The 14,755-nt window shown below is 44.3% G+C and overlaps 1 protein-coding gene across 8 annotated transcripts in view; it reads left to right on the top strand.

The window, feature by feature from the left end:
• Window positions 1-14,755, top strand: part of LOC140483535 (6-phosphofructo-2-kinase/fructose-2,6-bisphosphatase 4) — a 181,090-nt gene that overhangs the window by 113,438 nt on the left and 52,897 nt on the right. For 6 of the 8 annotated variants that reach the window (XM_072581707.1, XM_072581714.1, XM_072581710.1 and 3 more), the window contains 5 exons: window positions 7,113-7,238; window positions 9,489-9,585; window positions 9,679-9,745; window positions 11,460-11,534; window positions 12,657-12,713. In XM_072581707.1, the coding sequence (XP_072437808.1) occupies window positions 7,113-7,238; window positions 9,489-9,585; window positions 9,679-9,745; window positions 11,460-11,534; window positions 12,657-12,713 (422 nt within the window). Of the gene's footprint in view, window positions 1-3,956; window positions 4,107-5,992; window positions 6,300-7,112; window positions 7,239-9,488; window positions 9,586-9,678; window positions 9,746-11,459; window positions 11,535-12,656; window positions 12,714-14,755 lie in introns of those variants that run through there. The other 2 variants (XM_072581713.1, XM_072581712.1) reach the window with 2 other exon arrangements.

The raw sequence follows: 14,755 nt of genomic DNA, 5'->3' as shown, positions 1-14,755 counted from the left end.
CCTTTTCCAGACTGTGGCACTTCCCCAGCACAGACCCCCCGACAGTCTGGCACTCCCCCAACACTGTTGGGAATTCCTTTCCTGAAGGCAATATCGACTGCCTTTTCTCTCAAGTATTTAGTTTTAAACCAGGAGATTAATGGCCTCTATCCAACAATGTGGAAAATTGCCCATGTATGTCCTGTACATAAAAAGCAGGACAAATCCAACCTGGCCATTTACCATTCCATCAGTCTCCATCGAACTTCAGTGAAGTGATGGAAGGGGTCATCAGCAGTATTATCAAGCAGCACCTGCTCAACAATAATCTGCTCAGTGATATCCAGTTCGGGTTCTGCCAGGGCCACTCAGCTCCTGATCTCATTACAGCCTTGGTACCACAGTGTTGTGAAGTGGCAGGAGGAATGGCGGAGCTGAATATTATTTAAATGGGGAAAGATTACAAAAGCTAAAGGACAGGGGGCTTAGAGTCCTTGTCCATTAATTTCAAAAAACGAGCATGGGGTTTCAGTAGGTAATGAGGAAGACGAATGGAATGTTAGCTAATATTTGAATTGAGTTTATTGTCATGTGTACCGAGGCACAGTGAAAAGCTTTGTCTTGCGAACAATACAGGCAGATCACATTGTTAAATGGCATAGTTAAGTAAATAATAGGTAAACAACAGCAAAAACAAAAAACACAGGTAGGAGATCAAAGATGGACCGGGTCCGAAGAGACACAATGTACAAAGACCGGTGCAATGGGGGAAAAAACATGCCCAATGCCACCCTCCCCCTGATGGCCACCTTTGTGTGTGGCTGCATCAAGCTGTGCGTGGATCCCCGGTACGCAAACACCAAGTGTTACTACGTACTGAGGTTCTACCTGTCCCCGGTGTTGCGAAGGATGGGCCTGGCCTCGCTGCCGCGGAACGCTCCGAGTAGTTGGACCGTTCCGTATCACCTGTCCTTCGTGGAGAAATTTGAGGAAAAACACCTTTGACCACAAGTCCATCAGGAAGTGATCAGCACGTAGTGTCCTTGAGACCCTTTGGAAAAAGGAGAGGGCGGATCCTGTCGAGCAGTTCCCTGAGCAGACTGTCAAAGCCATTTGGCAGAATGCCTCATTGCCAGAACTTTCCAACAAGCGCCAAGACGTGGCTTGGCTGGTGGTGAGAAGGGCTCTGCCTGTGAGATCCTTCATGCACGCCCGGACTCTCTGCCGCACCGCACGCTGCCCTCGAAGTAGCTGCGGGGGGGGACGAGACTGTCACACACCTCCTTCTGGAATGTGCCTATGCAGAGGAAGTCTGGAGAGGAATGCAGTGGTGCTTGTCGAGGTTCGTCCCGAGCAGCGCCGTGACGTGGGACTCCGTGCTCTATAGCCTGTTCCCCGGGACTCACACCGAGACGAACATTAACTGCGCCTGGAGGATCATCAACTTGGTGAAGGACGCTCTCTGGGTGGTTCGAAACCTGTTGATCTTCCAGCTGAAGGAGTTGACCCCGACTGAGTGTTGCAGACTGGCACATTCCAAGGTCCAAGACTACGTGTTGAGGGACGCGCTGAAGCTTGGGGCAGCTGCTGCCAAGGCGCGATGGGGAAAGGCCACCGTGTAAGATCGGCCTGCCTAAAGAAGAACAGGGGGCCCATGCGGACGTTTTTTGGGCTCTGCTGATGCCTCAGCCAAATATATGCATAAGATTGAAAAATGCACAGACCTGTATATGACAAGGATAAATTTGAATCTGTGTTTGTAAATGTGGACATATGTATGGCATGACCAAATGTACAGACCATCAAATCATTTTATGAATAAAGTATATTTTTGAAATTAAAAAAAACACAGGTAAGGGACGAATGTTTAAGAGTTTGTGAGTCCATTCAGTATTCTAACAACAGTAGGGTAGAAACTGTTGCGAAACCGGCTGGTGCATGTGTTCAGGCTTCTGTACCTTCTCCCCGATGGTAGAGGTTGTAGAAAAACATTACCAGGGTGGGATGGATCTTTAAGAACGCTGGCGGCCTTTCCTTGACAGCGGGCCTGGTAGATGGATTCCATAGATGGGAGGTTGGTCTTTGTGATTGTCTGGGCCGAGTTCACTACTCTCTGAAACCGTCTTCGATCTTGAATGGTACAGCTGCCATACCAGGTAGTGATATATCCAGACAGAATGCGCTCAATGGTGCACCTATAAACGTTAGAAAGGGTATTCACCATCATGCCAAATTTTCAGTTGTCTGAAGAAGAGATGTTGCTGGGCCTTGGTAACCAGTGCATCCACACGAAGAGTCCAAGAAAGCTTGTTGTGGATGACCACTCCCAGGCATTTGACACACTCCATTCGTTCCACCTCTGTGCTGTTAATGTGAAGGGGGGCATGAGTGACATCCTGCTGAAAGGCAATAATGAGTTCTTTGATTTTGCCGACATTGAGAACTAGGTTGTTATTCCAAAGGGAATAGAGTATAAAAGTAGGAAGATTATGCTAAAGCTATATGGGGCAGTGGACAGACCACAGCTGGGATACTGAACCATTTGGTTTCCTTGGAGACAGTTGGGAACATTCACTTAGCTGATCCTGGGTATGGAGGGCTTGTGTTATGAGGAGAGGCTGACTATATTCAGTGGAGTTTAGAAGAATGAGAAGCATTATTATTGAAATGTAAGATTCTTAGGGGACTTAGAGGGCAAGATGTGGAGAGGTTTTTTTTCCTTTGTGGGAGACTCTTTAGTAACAAAGGGAATCATCTAAGATTAGGAGGAATTTCTTCTCTGAGCGTGGTGAATCTGGGGAATTTTTTATCCCACACAGCTGTTGAGGTTGAGTTATTAAGTATATTCTAGGTTCATGGGAAAAGCAGGAAAGTGGAGTTTAGATCGGCCATGTTCTTGTGGCGGAACTGACTCAATGGGTTGAATCGCCTAATACATCTTGGTCTTATTACTTAAAAATGGATAAAGGACTGAACTCCAGAATGTGGATGAATGTCTGCAGTTAACAGGGAAGTACCATTTGATTGAGTGCGGCATCAAAAAGGTTGAGCAAAATGAGAGTCAATGGGAATCTGGCTGACAGCTCTCTTTCCTGGTTGGTCTTAACACAATAACAAAAGGGAGATGATTGTGTTTAGAGCCATAGATGTAGAACATCAAAGAAGGTCCTTCAGCCCATTGCCTCTGAGCTGGTCAAAGACACCACAAAACTATTCCAATCCCATTTTCCAGCACTTGGCTTGTAGCCTTGTATGCTTTGATATTGCAAGTGCACATCTAAATACTTTTGTGGTGAGGGTTTCTGCTTCTACCAGCCCTTACAGGCAGTGAGTTCCTGATTCTCAACACCCTCTTGGTGAAGAATGTTTCTTACACCTCAGAGTCATAGAGTCCTACAGCACGGGGACAGGCCCTTTGGCCCAAACTGGTCCATGCTGACCAAAATGTCCATCCACACCAACCCCATTTCCCTGAACATGACCCATATCCTTTTAAACTTTTCCTATCCATTTATTTACCAAAATACCTTTTAAATGTTGTTAGTGTACCCGCCTCAACTATTTCTGCTGGTAACTCATTCCATATGCTTACAACCCTCTGTTTTTAAAAAAAAACGCCCCTCTGGTTCCCATTTATTCTTTCCCCTCTAACCTTAAAACTGGTGCCCTCTAGTCCTTGATTCCCCAACCCTGGGAAAAAGCCTGAGTGCGTTCACCCTATCGATGCCTGTGATAATCTAATATACTTCTATTTCCTCCTCTTCCCTTATTTAAATCTATGCTACCTGGTCATTCATCTGTCCAAGGGAAAAAGTTTATTTCTGTCAACTCTAACTATATCGTTCGTAATTTTACTCCTCTCAATTATGTTCCCTATTTTTGAAGGTCCGTCATCTCAGCTCCAGGACATCTCTGCAGGAGTTCCTCAGGGGAGTGTCCTTGGCATAACCATCTTCAGCTGCTTCATCAATGACCTTCCCTCCCTCAAGGGGGTGTTCGCCAATGATTGTATGATATACAACACCATTCACAACTCCTCAGATACTGAAGCAGTCTGTCCAAATGCAGCAAGACTCAGATAATATCTAGGCTTAGGCTGACCAGTGGCAAGTAATACAGAGTGCCAGGTAATGATCATTTCCAATAAGAGACAATCTAACTATCGCCCCTTCACATTTAGTAGCATTAGTATCATTGCATTTGCTGGTATAGACTTGGTGGACCAAAGGGCCTCTCTTTTTTTGTACTGAATGATGCTAATCGTTTGTGTCAAGATCCTGGGATTTACCATTGACCACAGTGGTTACAAGAGATGGACAGCACCTTCCTAACCCACAATCACTTTTATCTAAAAGGACAAGGGCAGCAGAAAAATGGGAAGTCCACCTGCAAGTTCCCTTTCAAGCCATTCACATCCCAGTTTGGAAATGTATCGCTGTTCCTTCACTTTCACTGAGTCAAAATCCTGGAAATTCCTCCTTAACAACACTGAAGTTTTGAATATACTAAATGGACTAGAGGTTCAAGAAGACAGCTGACCACAACCTCAAGGGCAACTAGGGATAGGCAATAAATGTTGGCCCAATCAGTGACATCCACATTTCATGTGGGAATTAAATAAAAGAGCTGAGTTAATTTAGTTGATACCTACCATCCTGGTACTCATGTCACACAATTGTAGAGTTGTTACTGAACAAAATGTGATGTAGATGTTGATGAAGTAATTTCTTTGTGGTTTCCTAGTGTTAATTTAGTCCAATATTCTGTTAACAAATGGTCATTTGTGTAGAGACCTTACAACATGAGTTCAGCTGTCTCTCTGAGCTTCCTTTGTGCTGTTTGTAGAGGATCTTAAATAGCCTGTGGTTCTGAATGGAGAACCCTCGCAAATGCCAGCCAATAACCATCCTCCAACAAGAGGCAATCTAACTACAGATTTTTAACATTCAATGGTATTACCATTACTGAATTCCCCACTGTCAACATTTCGGTAATGATAATAATAGACCAGAAACTGACAGCTTTATAAATACAGTGGCTACAAGAGCAGGTCAGAGGCTAGGAATACAGCAGCGAGTAACTCACTTCCTAATTCTCAAACACCTGTCTACTATCTACAAGTCACAAATCAGGAGTGTGATGGAATACTCCCTACTTGTTTGGATGGGTGCCTCAGGAAGCTTGACACTATCCAGGACAAAGCAGCCATTTGGTTGGCACCACATCCATCCCTCCACCACCAGCGCTCAGTAGCAGCAGTGTGTACTATCTACAAGATGTACTGCAGAAATTCACCAAAGATCCCCAGGCAGCACCTTCCAAACCTCTACCACTTCCATCTAGAAGGACAAGGGCAGCATATAGATGGAAACACCACCCCCTCTAAGCCACTCACCATCCCGACTTGGGGAAAATAGTACTGTTCCTTCACTGCTGCAGAGTCAAAAACCTGGATCTCTGTTGCGAAGGCATTGTGGGTCTACCTATAGCAAGTAGACTGCAGTGATTCAAGGAGGCAGCTCAAGATCCTCGAATGAATAAGGGAAAAAGGGCAACCCCTCTTTTTTTTTTTAAACAGACTCCCTAGTTCTAGATTTTGCCTGAATGGTATCATCCCTGACACAACTGATGGGGAAAGGCTGATCTGAATCTGACATGTTTGTCTGTCACTTGGGAGCCCTGACACTCGCTGTTATACCACATTGTCCTGGTGGCTCAGAAGCAGACATGTCTATCTGGTTTGCCAAGTGCTTAAGCTGTCAGGTGTCCGAGTGGTTGCTGCTTCGTGTCAGCTGTGTAGGTTTGACACGGAACCCGGATCCAACTGTCAGCTTGTGTACCTGTTGACCCATTCCAGAGTTACTGATACCTGTGTTGTCGCATGTACCCTTTAAATAGAACAAGCGCTGGCCAATCTCCTTTAGTAAGCTGCTTTAATTTTTCACTGGAGTCAGCAAGTCTCTAATTTGAAATGACCTGACCCACAACTCGCTGCAAATTCAGTCATCACCCTCCTGACTAACTCGGTAGCTTCATGAGGAACTGTGGCCTTCACCTCTCGCCTGCTAATTGTATTGACTAATCAGTTAGGGTCATGGTGATCCTTGGGTCGTCTCAACAACGGTTGTTTTGACTGCTGCTTGCCCCACAATACAAGCCCCTCTTACTGCTGGTTCGCTGTCTGGAGCACGCACACAAACTGAGAAAGACCACGCAAACTGCTGAACTGTCTCCCTGTGCTCTTGGAGACAGGGGAATTGAACCTTATGCTGGACACAGGTTTAGGATACAAAGCTTCTTGCTCTGTGCCTCCATGTTAGGTGCTGATTGCATACTTAAACCGTTCTTATTTAATGGAGCGCAGTTAGTAATTTAATTAGAAATTGTAGTCTGACTTGCTGTAAATTTTAAATATCATTTTCTGTAAATATTTCAAACCAAAGAGGATTCAGCTTTACAACTGAAATTTTGTTCTGAATCTTAATGAAAGAGATTTGTAGACTGTTTCAAAAATTATTTCTTGCCTTGTTTAGAAATAACTTAATTATCTTCAAGCAATCAAATTGTCATTTGAATTCTCCTTTAACTTATTCAAACTCAATCTCTCTTTTCTGTGACCAAGCTGAACATCTGGAGCAGGAGTCAGTGAGGGGCAGGAGGGGGAGGTGGTTGAGTGAGGGATGGGGTGAGGGGGTCAGTGAGGAAGGGGATGCGGGGCAGGGTGGTGTCAGTGAGGAAGGGGATGCAAGGTTGGGGGTCAGTGAGGGGCGGGGGATCAGTAAGGAAGGGGACGCTTTCAGGTAAATTGTAGATTGTATCGGGAGTTATGTCAGTCTTGTATGACTTCAGTTCAGATTTTGAACGCAACTAATTCACATCTCCCACATCATCATGAAGCAGTTGCTAGATTGTGACAAAGTGCCTTAGTCTTGGAAATTCTGGAGAACATTGTGCAGAACCTCACGGTCAGATTAATGAGTCAGTAAAGAGTTCCTTGTGCATTCTGCACTGTCTCATGCTGTACTGAGGCAGAGTGTCAAGCTACTGGTGGAATGTTGGAAATAGATTGGATTTAAAATGATTATTCTGTGTGCATTTTGTCAATAATTGTACACTCTCTCTTTTCATTACAGTATGGATCCCACATCTTACAAACTCCCCCTCACTCATTGTCATGGTGGGTCTCCCAGCCCGAGGGAAAACGTACATATCAAAAAAACTCACTCGATATTTTAACTGGATTGGAGTTCCCACGAAAGGTAGGTTACTGAGTGTGACTCACTGTTGTAGTTAAGACCAGCTGTGTATATGTTAACCTGCCACAAAGGTACGTAGGCAGTAATGTCGACCAATACTAACAGCTAAACAAGATTAGAACTTTATGAAGGACTGGGAGCATTAAATTAAAATAAACCTACAGAATATAGTGGGTCATTGAAGGAAGCTCTGCCACTGAGTTACTTTCAGATGAACGAGTTGTTAAGCAAACTAAAGTCAAAAATTATGGATGCTAGAATTCTGAAATTAAACAGAAGTTACTGGATATTTTGCTTGTCTATTCTACATACCAAAGTGGAAAGCCTCACAAACCCTGCCTTCCCACATTACACTGCATCTGCCAAAGGTTGGTCCGCTCACTTCACTTATCGGTGTCCCGTTACAGACTCCTCTGATTCTCCTTGCAATGTGCTTTCCTGCCTACTCTGGGTTCAGCAGCAAATTTGGTGATAAGACAGTTCTTGGCTCCATCTACATAACAGATTATAACTAGTTCAGGCTCCAGTACTCATCCCTGTGATTTCCCACTATTTATAATTTGCCAGTTTCAAAATGGCCCTTTTGTCCTGACTGGTTATTTTCTGTTAGCCAGCCATCTATCCAGACCAATCTTTTACCCCAACACCATAAGATCTTTATTAGAATAAAATAGTATCCCTCTGGTGGGGAAACAAGTCCATAGCCACTCTCTGAAGAACAACACACCTAGACTCACCACCATCCCCATAAATCCTGTTTTTCCCATGGTTAACCTACCTAACCTACACATCCCTGGACACCACCGGTAATTTAGCACAGCCAGCCCACCAAACCTGCATCTTTGGACTGTGGGAGGAAACTGGAGTAGCTGGAAGAGACCCATGCAGACACCGGGAGAATGTTTAAACTCCACACAGTCACCTGGGGTTGGAATTGAAACCTGGCGCTGAGGCAGCAGTGCTAACCACTGACCCACCGTGCCGCCCCAGAAGATTACTTTGTATGTGGCACTTGTATCAAATGCCTTTTGGAGATTAGTGACCGCGTCCTTTGTTTTCCCTTTATCTGCCTGCTTGTTCCATCCTCATAGAATTCTGAAATTCACATTCACCAAACCATGTTGACTCTGCTTGATTGTGTTATGATTCTCCAAGTACTCTGCTCTAAGATGCTTGATAATGGAATCATTGCTTGGTCATACAACACTCACGTATTGCTGAAGAAAACAAATTCTCTTTAAGCTTTTTTGTCTGGCACTCATCAGGACAATTTGCAAAAATAGCAATTCAAAGGAAAAATGATCATCTATCCTTCATTGGAGGGTGCTGATTGGTTGGCAAGCTTCACTTACTAACAAGACCCACATGGCAGGGATTCTTATAATCAAAATGGAGGACTGAGGTCATGTTGTGAAGCTGTAAAACTCAATATTGATTCCTAGAGGCCGTAAATTCCTTAATTGTAAAATTTGGTGTTTTATGGACCCATTGTCTCCTTCTCACAACTGCCATTTACGACTATTTCATGTCTTTATTCCTTTTCCCACCCATTACCCTCACCATCTAATCCAGTTACACCCCGCTCCCCTGCTGTTGACAGCATCAAAACCAGTTCCAAAGAAATCCTTGCCAGACTCAAAATGTTATTTCTATTTCTGTCTCACAGATACTGCCTGGGCTGCTGAGTTTATCTTGCACTTTCTATGTTTGCATTTGATTTTCACCTTTCGCAGTCTTTTGCTTTTTATGCCTATTTTATATTCTATCCCCCCTTGCAATAAGTGACATTTTATTTACCTCCCTAATCACTTGCTGCATCTGCATATGAACTTTTTGTGATTCATGTATCAGGGCATAACAGTTTCTGTGCCTTTGGTCCCTTCTTCAAACTGTGTATGCAAATTGGAAATAGTTGAGGTTCCCAGCTCTCTAGACCATGGACAGAGTATGAACTGTTTAATATCTGTCACTCAATATAATTTCTCACCTTACTGTCAGAATATTATTCTCTGGTCCATTAGGGATGTGCTCCCTTTGTATTTAAATTTCAGTAGCTCTGCTGTGTAAGAGGTTTCTTAACTGTATATTCTGGGACTGCTAGCTTCACAATATCATGCATTTAGATGTTAAGAACAGCAAGTTTTGTGATATTTGACAGTGAAAAGAGTTAGTGTTGATATTTGTGATGTATCACAGAGCACTGACCTCTTATGTTAGTAAATGTAGAAATGGATAACTCTCTTCCATTCACAGCATTTAATGTTGGGCAGTATCGCCGTGACCTGGTGAAAACCTACAAATCTTTTGAATTTTTCCTTCCTGACAATGAAGAAGGATTGCAAATCCGAAGGTAAGACTCCGTGGGAAGACAGTCACTTTATATTGTGTTGTCTGCTGTTTATCAGCTTGATTATTGAATTGTCTGGTGTCTTTCTATTTGTAGACAATGCGCATCAACAGCGATGAAAGATGTGAAGAAGTATCTCGATGAAGAAGGGGGTCAGGTGGCGGTAAGTGACAAAGGCACGGAATCTTGTGGCTGCTTGAGTTTCTTGGGCAGTGCATCGTGGGCCGTGATCTGCCTTTTATATGGATCAGTGTTTATACAGGCTGTCTCCCCAGTATAGAGGAGATCACATCGAGAGCAACGGATAGAGTAGATGACGTATGTGGGAGTACAGGTAAACGTCTGTTGGATGTGGAAGGATATCTTTGGGCCTTGGATGGAGGTGAGGGGGGAGGTGTGGATGTAGGTTTTGCACTTCTTACTGTGGCAGGGCAAGATGCCAGGAGTTGAGGGTCGGTTGGTTTTGGGGTGGGGGGGGAGCGGAGAGAGAGAGAATGTGGAACTAACAAGGGAGTCGCGGAGAGAATGGTCTCTCTGGAACACAGGGAAATATAACCCTGGTGATAGGGTCTGTTTGTAGAAGGCGGAGATAGTGGAGGATGATGTGATGTATCTGGAGATAGGTGAGGTGAAAGGTGAAGACCAGGGAGGTTCTGTCCTTGTTGCAATTGGAGGGGTGGGGTTGAAGGGCAGAGGTGTGGGAAGTGGATGAGATGCACAGGAGGGCATCATCGACCACGTGGAAGAGGAAATTGTGGTCTTTGAAGGAGGAAACCATCTGGGATGTTCTGTGGTGGAATTGACCATTCTGGGAGCAGATGCAGTGGAGGAATTGGGATTGAGGGATAATGTTTTTACAGGAGTCTGGATAGGAGGTGGTGTAGTCCAGGATGATGGTCAAGCTTTGGGGAATCAGAGAGTGAGTTACTTGCTGCAGGATATCCAGCCTCTGAACTTCTCTTGTAGCCACTGTGTTTATGTGGCACATCCAGCTGTATTTCTGGTGAATGGTAACTCCCAGAATGTTGATTGGAAAGCCCAGGATCATTGCTGGTTTGTGGTGTCCTAACTGAGAATTTTGTGACAATGAATAGCTTTGATAGAATAATCAAAGCAAAAGGCATGAATTTTTTTTCTCAATAACCAAAGGGTCATATATTTCTCTTCAATAACCAGAGGATCATGGATTAGAAATTCTTGGTAAATAATCTAAAGGATAGGTGAGGACACATTTTCATTTTGAGAGTTGGCAGGACATGAAATAGGGTCACTCAATTTCTGGAACCTGACCCCATCTTCGAGTGATATTGACAAGATCTCAAGGAAGAGGAATTTATGGAGTTGACCATATAAAGCAGGCGTGGGATACTAAATGTGCTGCCTCTTTCAAAGAGATATCATCAGCCCAATTTATTCATTTAATAAGCTTTTTAGTGAATCCAAATCACTGGAGAAGTGATCACCACCTTGTATGATGAATTTAAGGTGATTAGTCAGTCCCTCAGTCTGTCGAGGGAGCTTCCTCATTGTTTCTGAATCTCCACAAATGGTTTCTACTGGACCCTCAGGGGAGATGTTCACTGCACAGGGGCCATGGCCTATCTAGGTCCTGTTTAACAGAGAGTGCCCTCAGTGTGGGGGCTCAAAATCCCTGCTCCCCTACCACCTTACCACCTTGTACTCCTCCTGCACAAGACTCCATGCTCCCCCAACCCAGCACATACATCATCCTTTCTAACCTACCTGAATCACTCCACACTGTACACCCCCTAGTATGCTCCCCACTGACTGCAGCCCCCTCCCTGAACCTCCATACTGCCCACCCTCTGCTGCCTCTTGTGCATTTTCTGAAAGGCCTTCTGTTAATTTCCTGCCAGGTCTTCGATGCCACGAACACGACACGAGAACGGAGAGACACCATCCTAAACTTCGCTGAGCAGAATGGGTACAAGGTAAGTTTGCAGTCAAAGCTGGGTCCACGCTGTGAATTGCAGGTGCTGTTGTTTCCTGTTGTGAAGCTATAAACCCATGCAAGACAATAGCTGGTTGCAATTACTGTACTCTTTCAAACGTTGTTGTTGCTCTGGCCCTGAATCCTCTATAATCAGCACAATGACCACATTGCCCAACAGCGTGATGTGGTGAACTCTCTTCCTGTGTGTTTTGCAGTGATCGTGACAGAGCCACTTCCCTCCCAGTTATGGACTTCCCACCCACATGATGCATTTGTCTTTTCCATTGTTAGCCATGTCCTTGCACAAATCCAGCCAAAACCCCCTCAGTCCTGTCCCCTTCCATCTTCGTGTCCTAACTTTTTTGTTTTGTATATTCTTGTATTTGACCATTTTCCTACTTCATTTGAATTGAATTAGATTTAGTGTCACACGTACTCACCTGAGCACAGCAAAAAATTTACTGATCGCCATTTACGATGCCACCAAGGTACAGATTCTTGGCTCATTAATGTCCTTCAGGGAGGGAAATCTGCGCTTATTACCTGGTCTGGCCTATATATGACTCCAGACCCACAGAATGTGGTTGACCCTTAACTGCCCTCTGCGTAATTTGGGATGGGCAATAAATGCTGGCCTAACCAGTGCCACCCATAGTCCTGTGGAAAAATATTAAAACAGAATGTCTGCTGCCTCCTACAATTGCAGTATCTTAAAATTGTAGAAAATAGCGGAACAAAATATTCATAAAGTGTGCAGGATTAGACTGGCTGAGAAACTAAAGGGTGTGTGGAGTGAGGAGGAGAGTGGGATTAGATTGAATGGGATATTAAAGGGTGCAGGGAGTGATAGCAAAAATGGTTTTAGTATGGTTTTTTTAATTTAGAACCATAGAAATAATTCATCACAGAAGTGGCTCATATATCTATGCCAACCCTAAGATACCCAGCTTTCATCTAAACATTTGTGGAAGATGATCAGTTTGAATGTAGCATTTGATCGAAGAACCTTGTTGAGTTTCTGGATGTGAAATGATTAAAGTTTGCTTTCTTTTGAAAGTTTATGAAATTGATTGCCACCTTCCCTTCTGATCACTGATTCTCTGATCCACTTTGATCCAAGGTGTTTTTCGTTGAGTCGGTCTGTGAAGATCCAGAAGTTATTGAGACAAACATTGTGGTAAGTTAGATATTGATGGCTTTGGGTTTTGTCTGATAGGCTGCTTTCTACGTCACTGAGCGAGGAGTAAGATGACTTTTTGAAGATACTTTTGACCTAGGCATTAAACAATCTTTGTGTCAGCTCCTGTATCTGGTGGGCTGTAAAGTGCTTAGTGTTTGTATGTTGAAAGTGTAATATAGGAACAGCAGTAGGCCATTTAGTCACTCGAGCCTGCTCAACCATTCAGTAAGATCATAGATGATCTATAACCTAACTCAGTCCACTTGCCTTGGACCCATATCCCTTGATAGCCTTGCTTATTATTAAAAAAAAGTCTATCTCAGATTTAAATTTAACAATTGAATTAGTATTGATTGTTGTTGAGGTTGAGATTTCCAAATCTGCATAGATATACTGTGTGGAAGTGCTTTCTAATATCTTTCCTGAATGATCTGGCCCTAATTCTCAGCCCATGTCTCTAGTTCTAAGATCTTCAACCAGTGAAAATTGTGTGTCTTTACCCTGCTAATGTCCTGAAAACCTTGATTATCTCACTCCTTAACTTTATAAATTCTAGAGAATAAAATGTAATTTACATAATCTCTCCTCCTACCTGGACTTTCAGGGGTTTTGTTATCATCTTTGTAAACCTGCTCCATCCAAGGTCAAGCCATCCTTCCAAAGATATGATGCTCCAATTTGCTCACTGTACTCTAAATGAGATCTATGGCACTGGTAAAGCACAGCAGGTCAGGCAGCATCCGAGGAGCAGGAGAAACAACGTTTTGGGCATAAGCCCTTCATCAGGAATGAGGCTTGTGGACTGAAGGGCTGAGAGATAAATGCGAGGAGGGTGGGGTTGGGGGGGGGGGCGGGGGGGAGCGGGGGAGCGGGGGGAAGGTAGCTGAGGAAGCAATAGGTGAATGAAGGTGAGGAACAAGGTGATAAGTTGGGGAGGTGGTGTAGATGGATGGGAAAGATGATGGACAGGTCAGGAGGGCGATGCCGATTTGGAGGCTTGGGACTGGGATAATGTGGCGGGGGAAGGGAAATGAGGAAGCTGTTGAAATCCACATTGATCCTGTGTGGTTGCAGTGTCACAAAGCGGAATATGAGGCTTTTTTAGTCCAGGCATTGGTTGGTAACGAGGTAAAAACAATGACTGCAGATGCTGAAAACCAAATACTGGATTAATGGTGCTGGAAGAGCACAGCAGTTCAGGCAGCATCCAACGAGCAGCGAAATCAACGTTTCGGGCAAAAGCCCTTCATCAGGAATAAAGGCAGTGAGCCTGAAGCATGGAGAGATAAGCTAGAGGAGGGTGGGGGTGCCACCCCACCCTCCTCTAGCTTATCTCTCCATGCTTCAGGCTCACTGCCTTTATTCCTGATGAAGGGCTTTTGCCCGAAATGTTGATTTCGCTGCTCGTTGGATGCTGCCTGAACTGCTGTGCTCTTTCAGCACCACTAATCCAATAATTGGTTGGTAACGGTTTGGTGGTGGAGGAGGCCCAAGATCTACATAGCCTTGACAGAGTGGGAGGGGGAGTTGAAGTGTTCAGCCATAGATTGATGAGGTTGGTGTGTGCAGGTGTCCCAGAGGTGTTCTCTGAAATGATCCACAAGAAGGCGTCCCGATGTGGAGGAGACCACATTGGGTGCAACAAATACAGTCGATGGCATTGGCAGAAGGACACGTAAATATCTGTCAAAGGATTCTTCGGGGACCCTGCCCGATGAAGGGCTAATGCCCGAAACATTGATTCTCCTCCTCCTCCTCGGATGCTGACTGACTTGCTGTGCTTTTCCAGCACCACACTCTCAACTTTGATCTCCAACATCTGCAGTCCTCATTTTCTCTAAATGGGATCTAACTAGGGTTTTGTATAAGGTCTGTATCCCTAAACTCCAGTCCTCCAGATATAAAGGCCAGTATTCCTTTAACTTTCTTGACTATTTTCTGCACTTGTTTGTGGAATTTTATGCACCTGAAACTCCAAATCTCATTGGATATCCATTGCATTGAACTTTGTAAAATCTGAAAGAACTGCAGGTGCTGTA

The sequence above is a fragment of the Chiloscyllium punctatum genome, chromosome 12, assembly GCF_047496795.1.
Source record: "Chiloscyllium punctatum isolate Juve2018m chromosome 12, sChiPun1.3, whole genome shotgun sequence".
NCBI lineage: Eukaryota > Metazoa > Chordata > Chondrichthyes > Orectolobiformes > Hemiscylliidae > Chiloscyllium > Chiloscyllium punctatum.
This window is presented reverse-complemented; position numbering and strand designations above follow the sequence as displayed.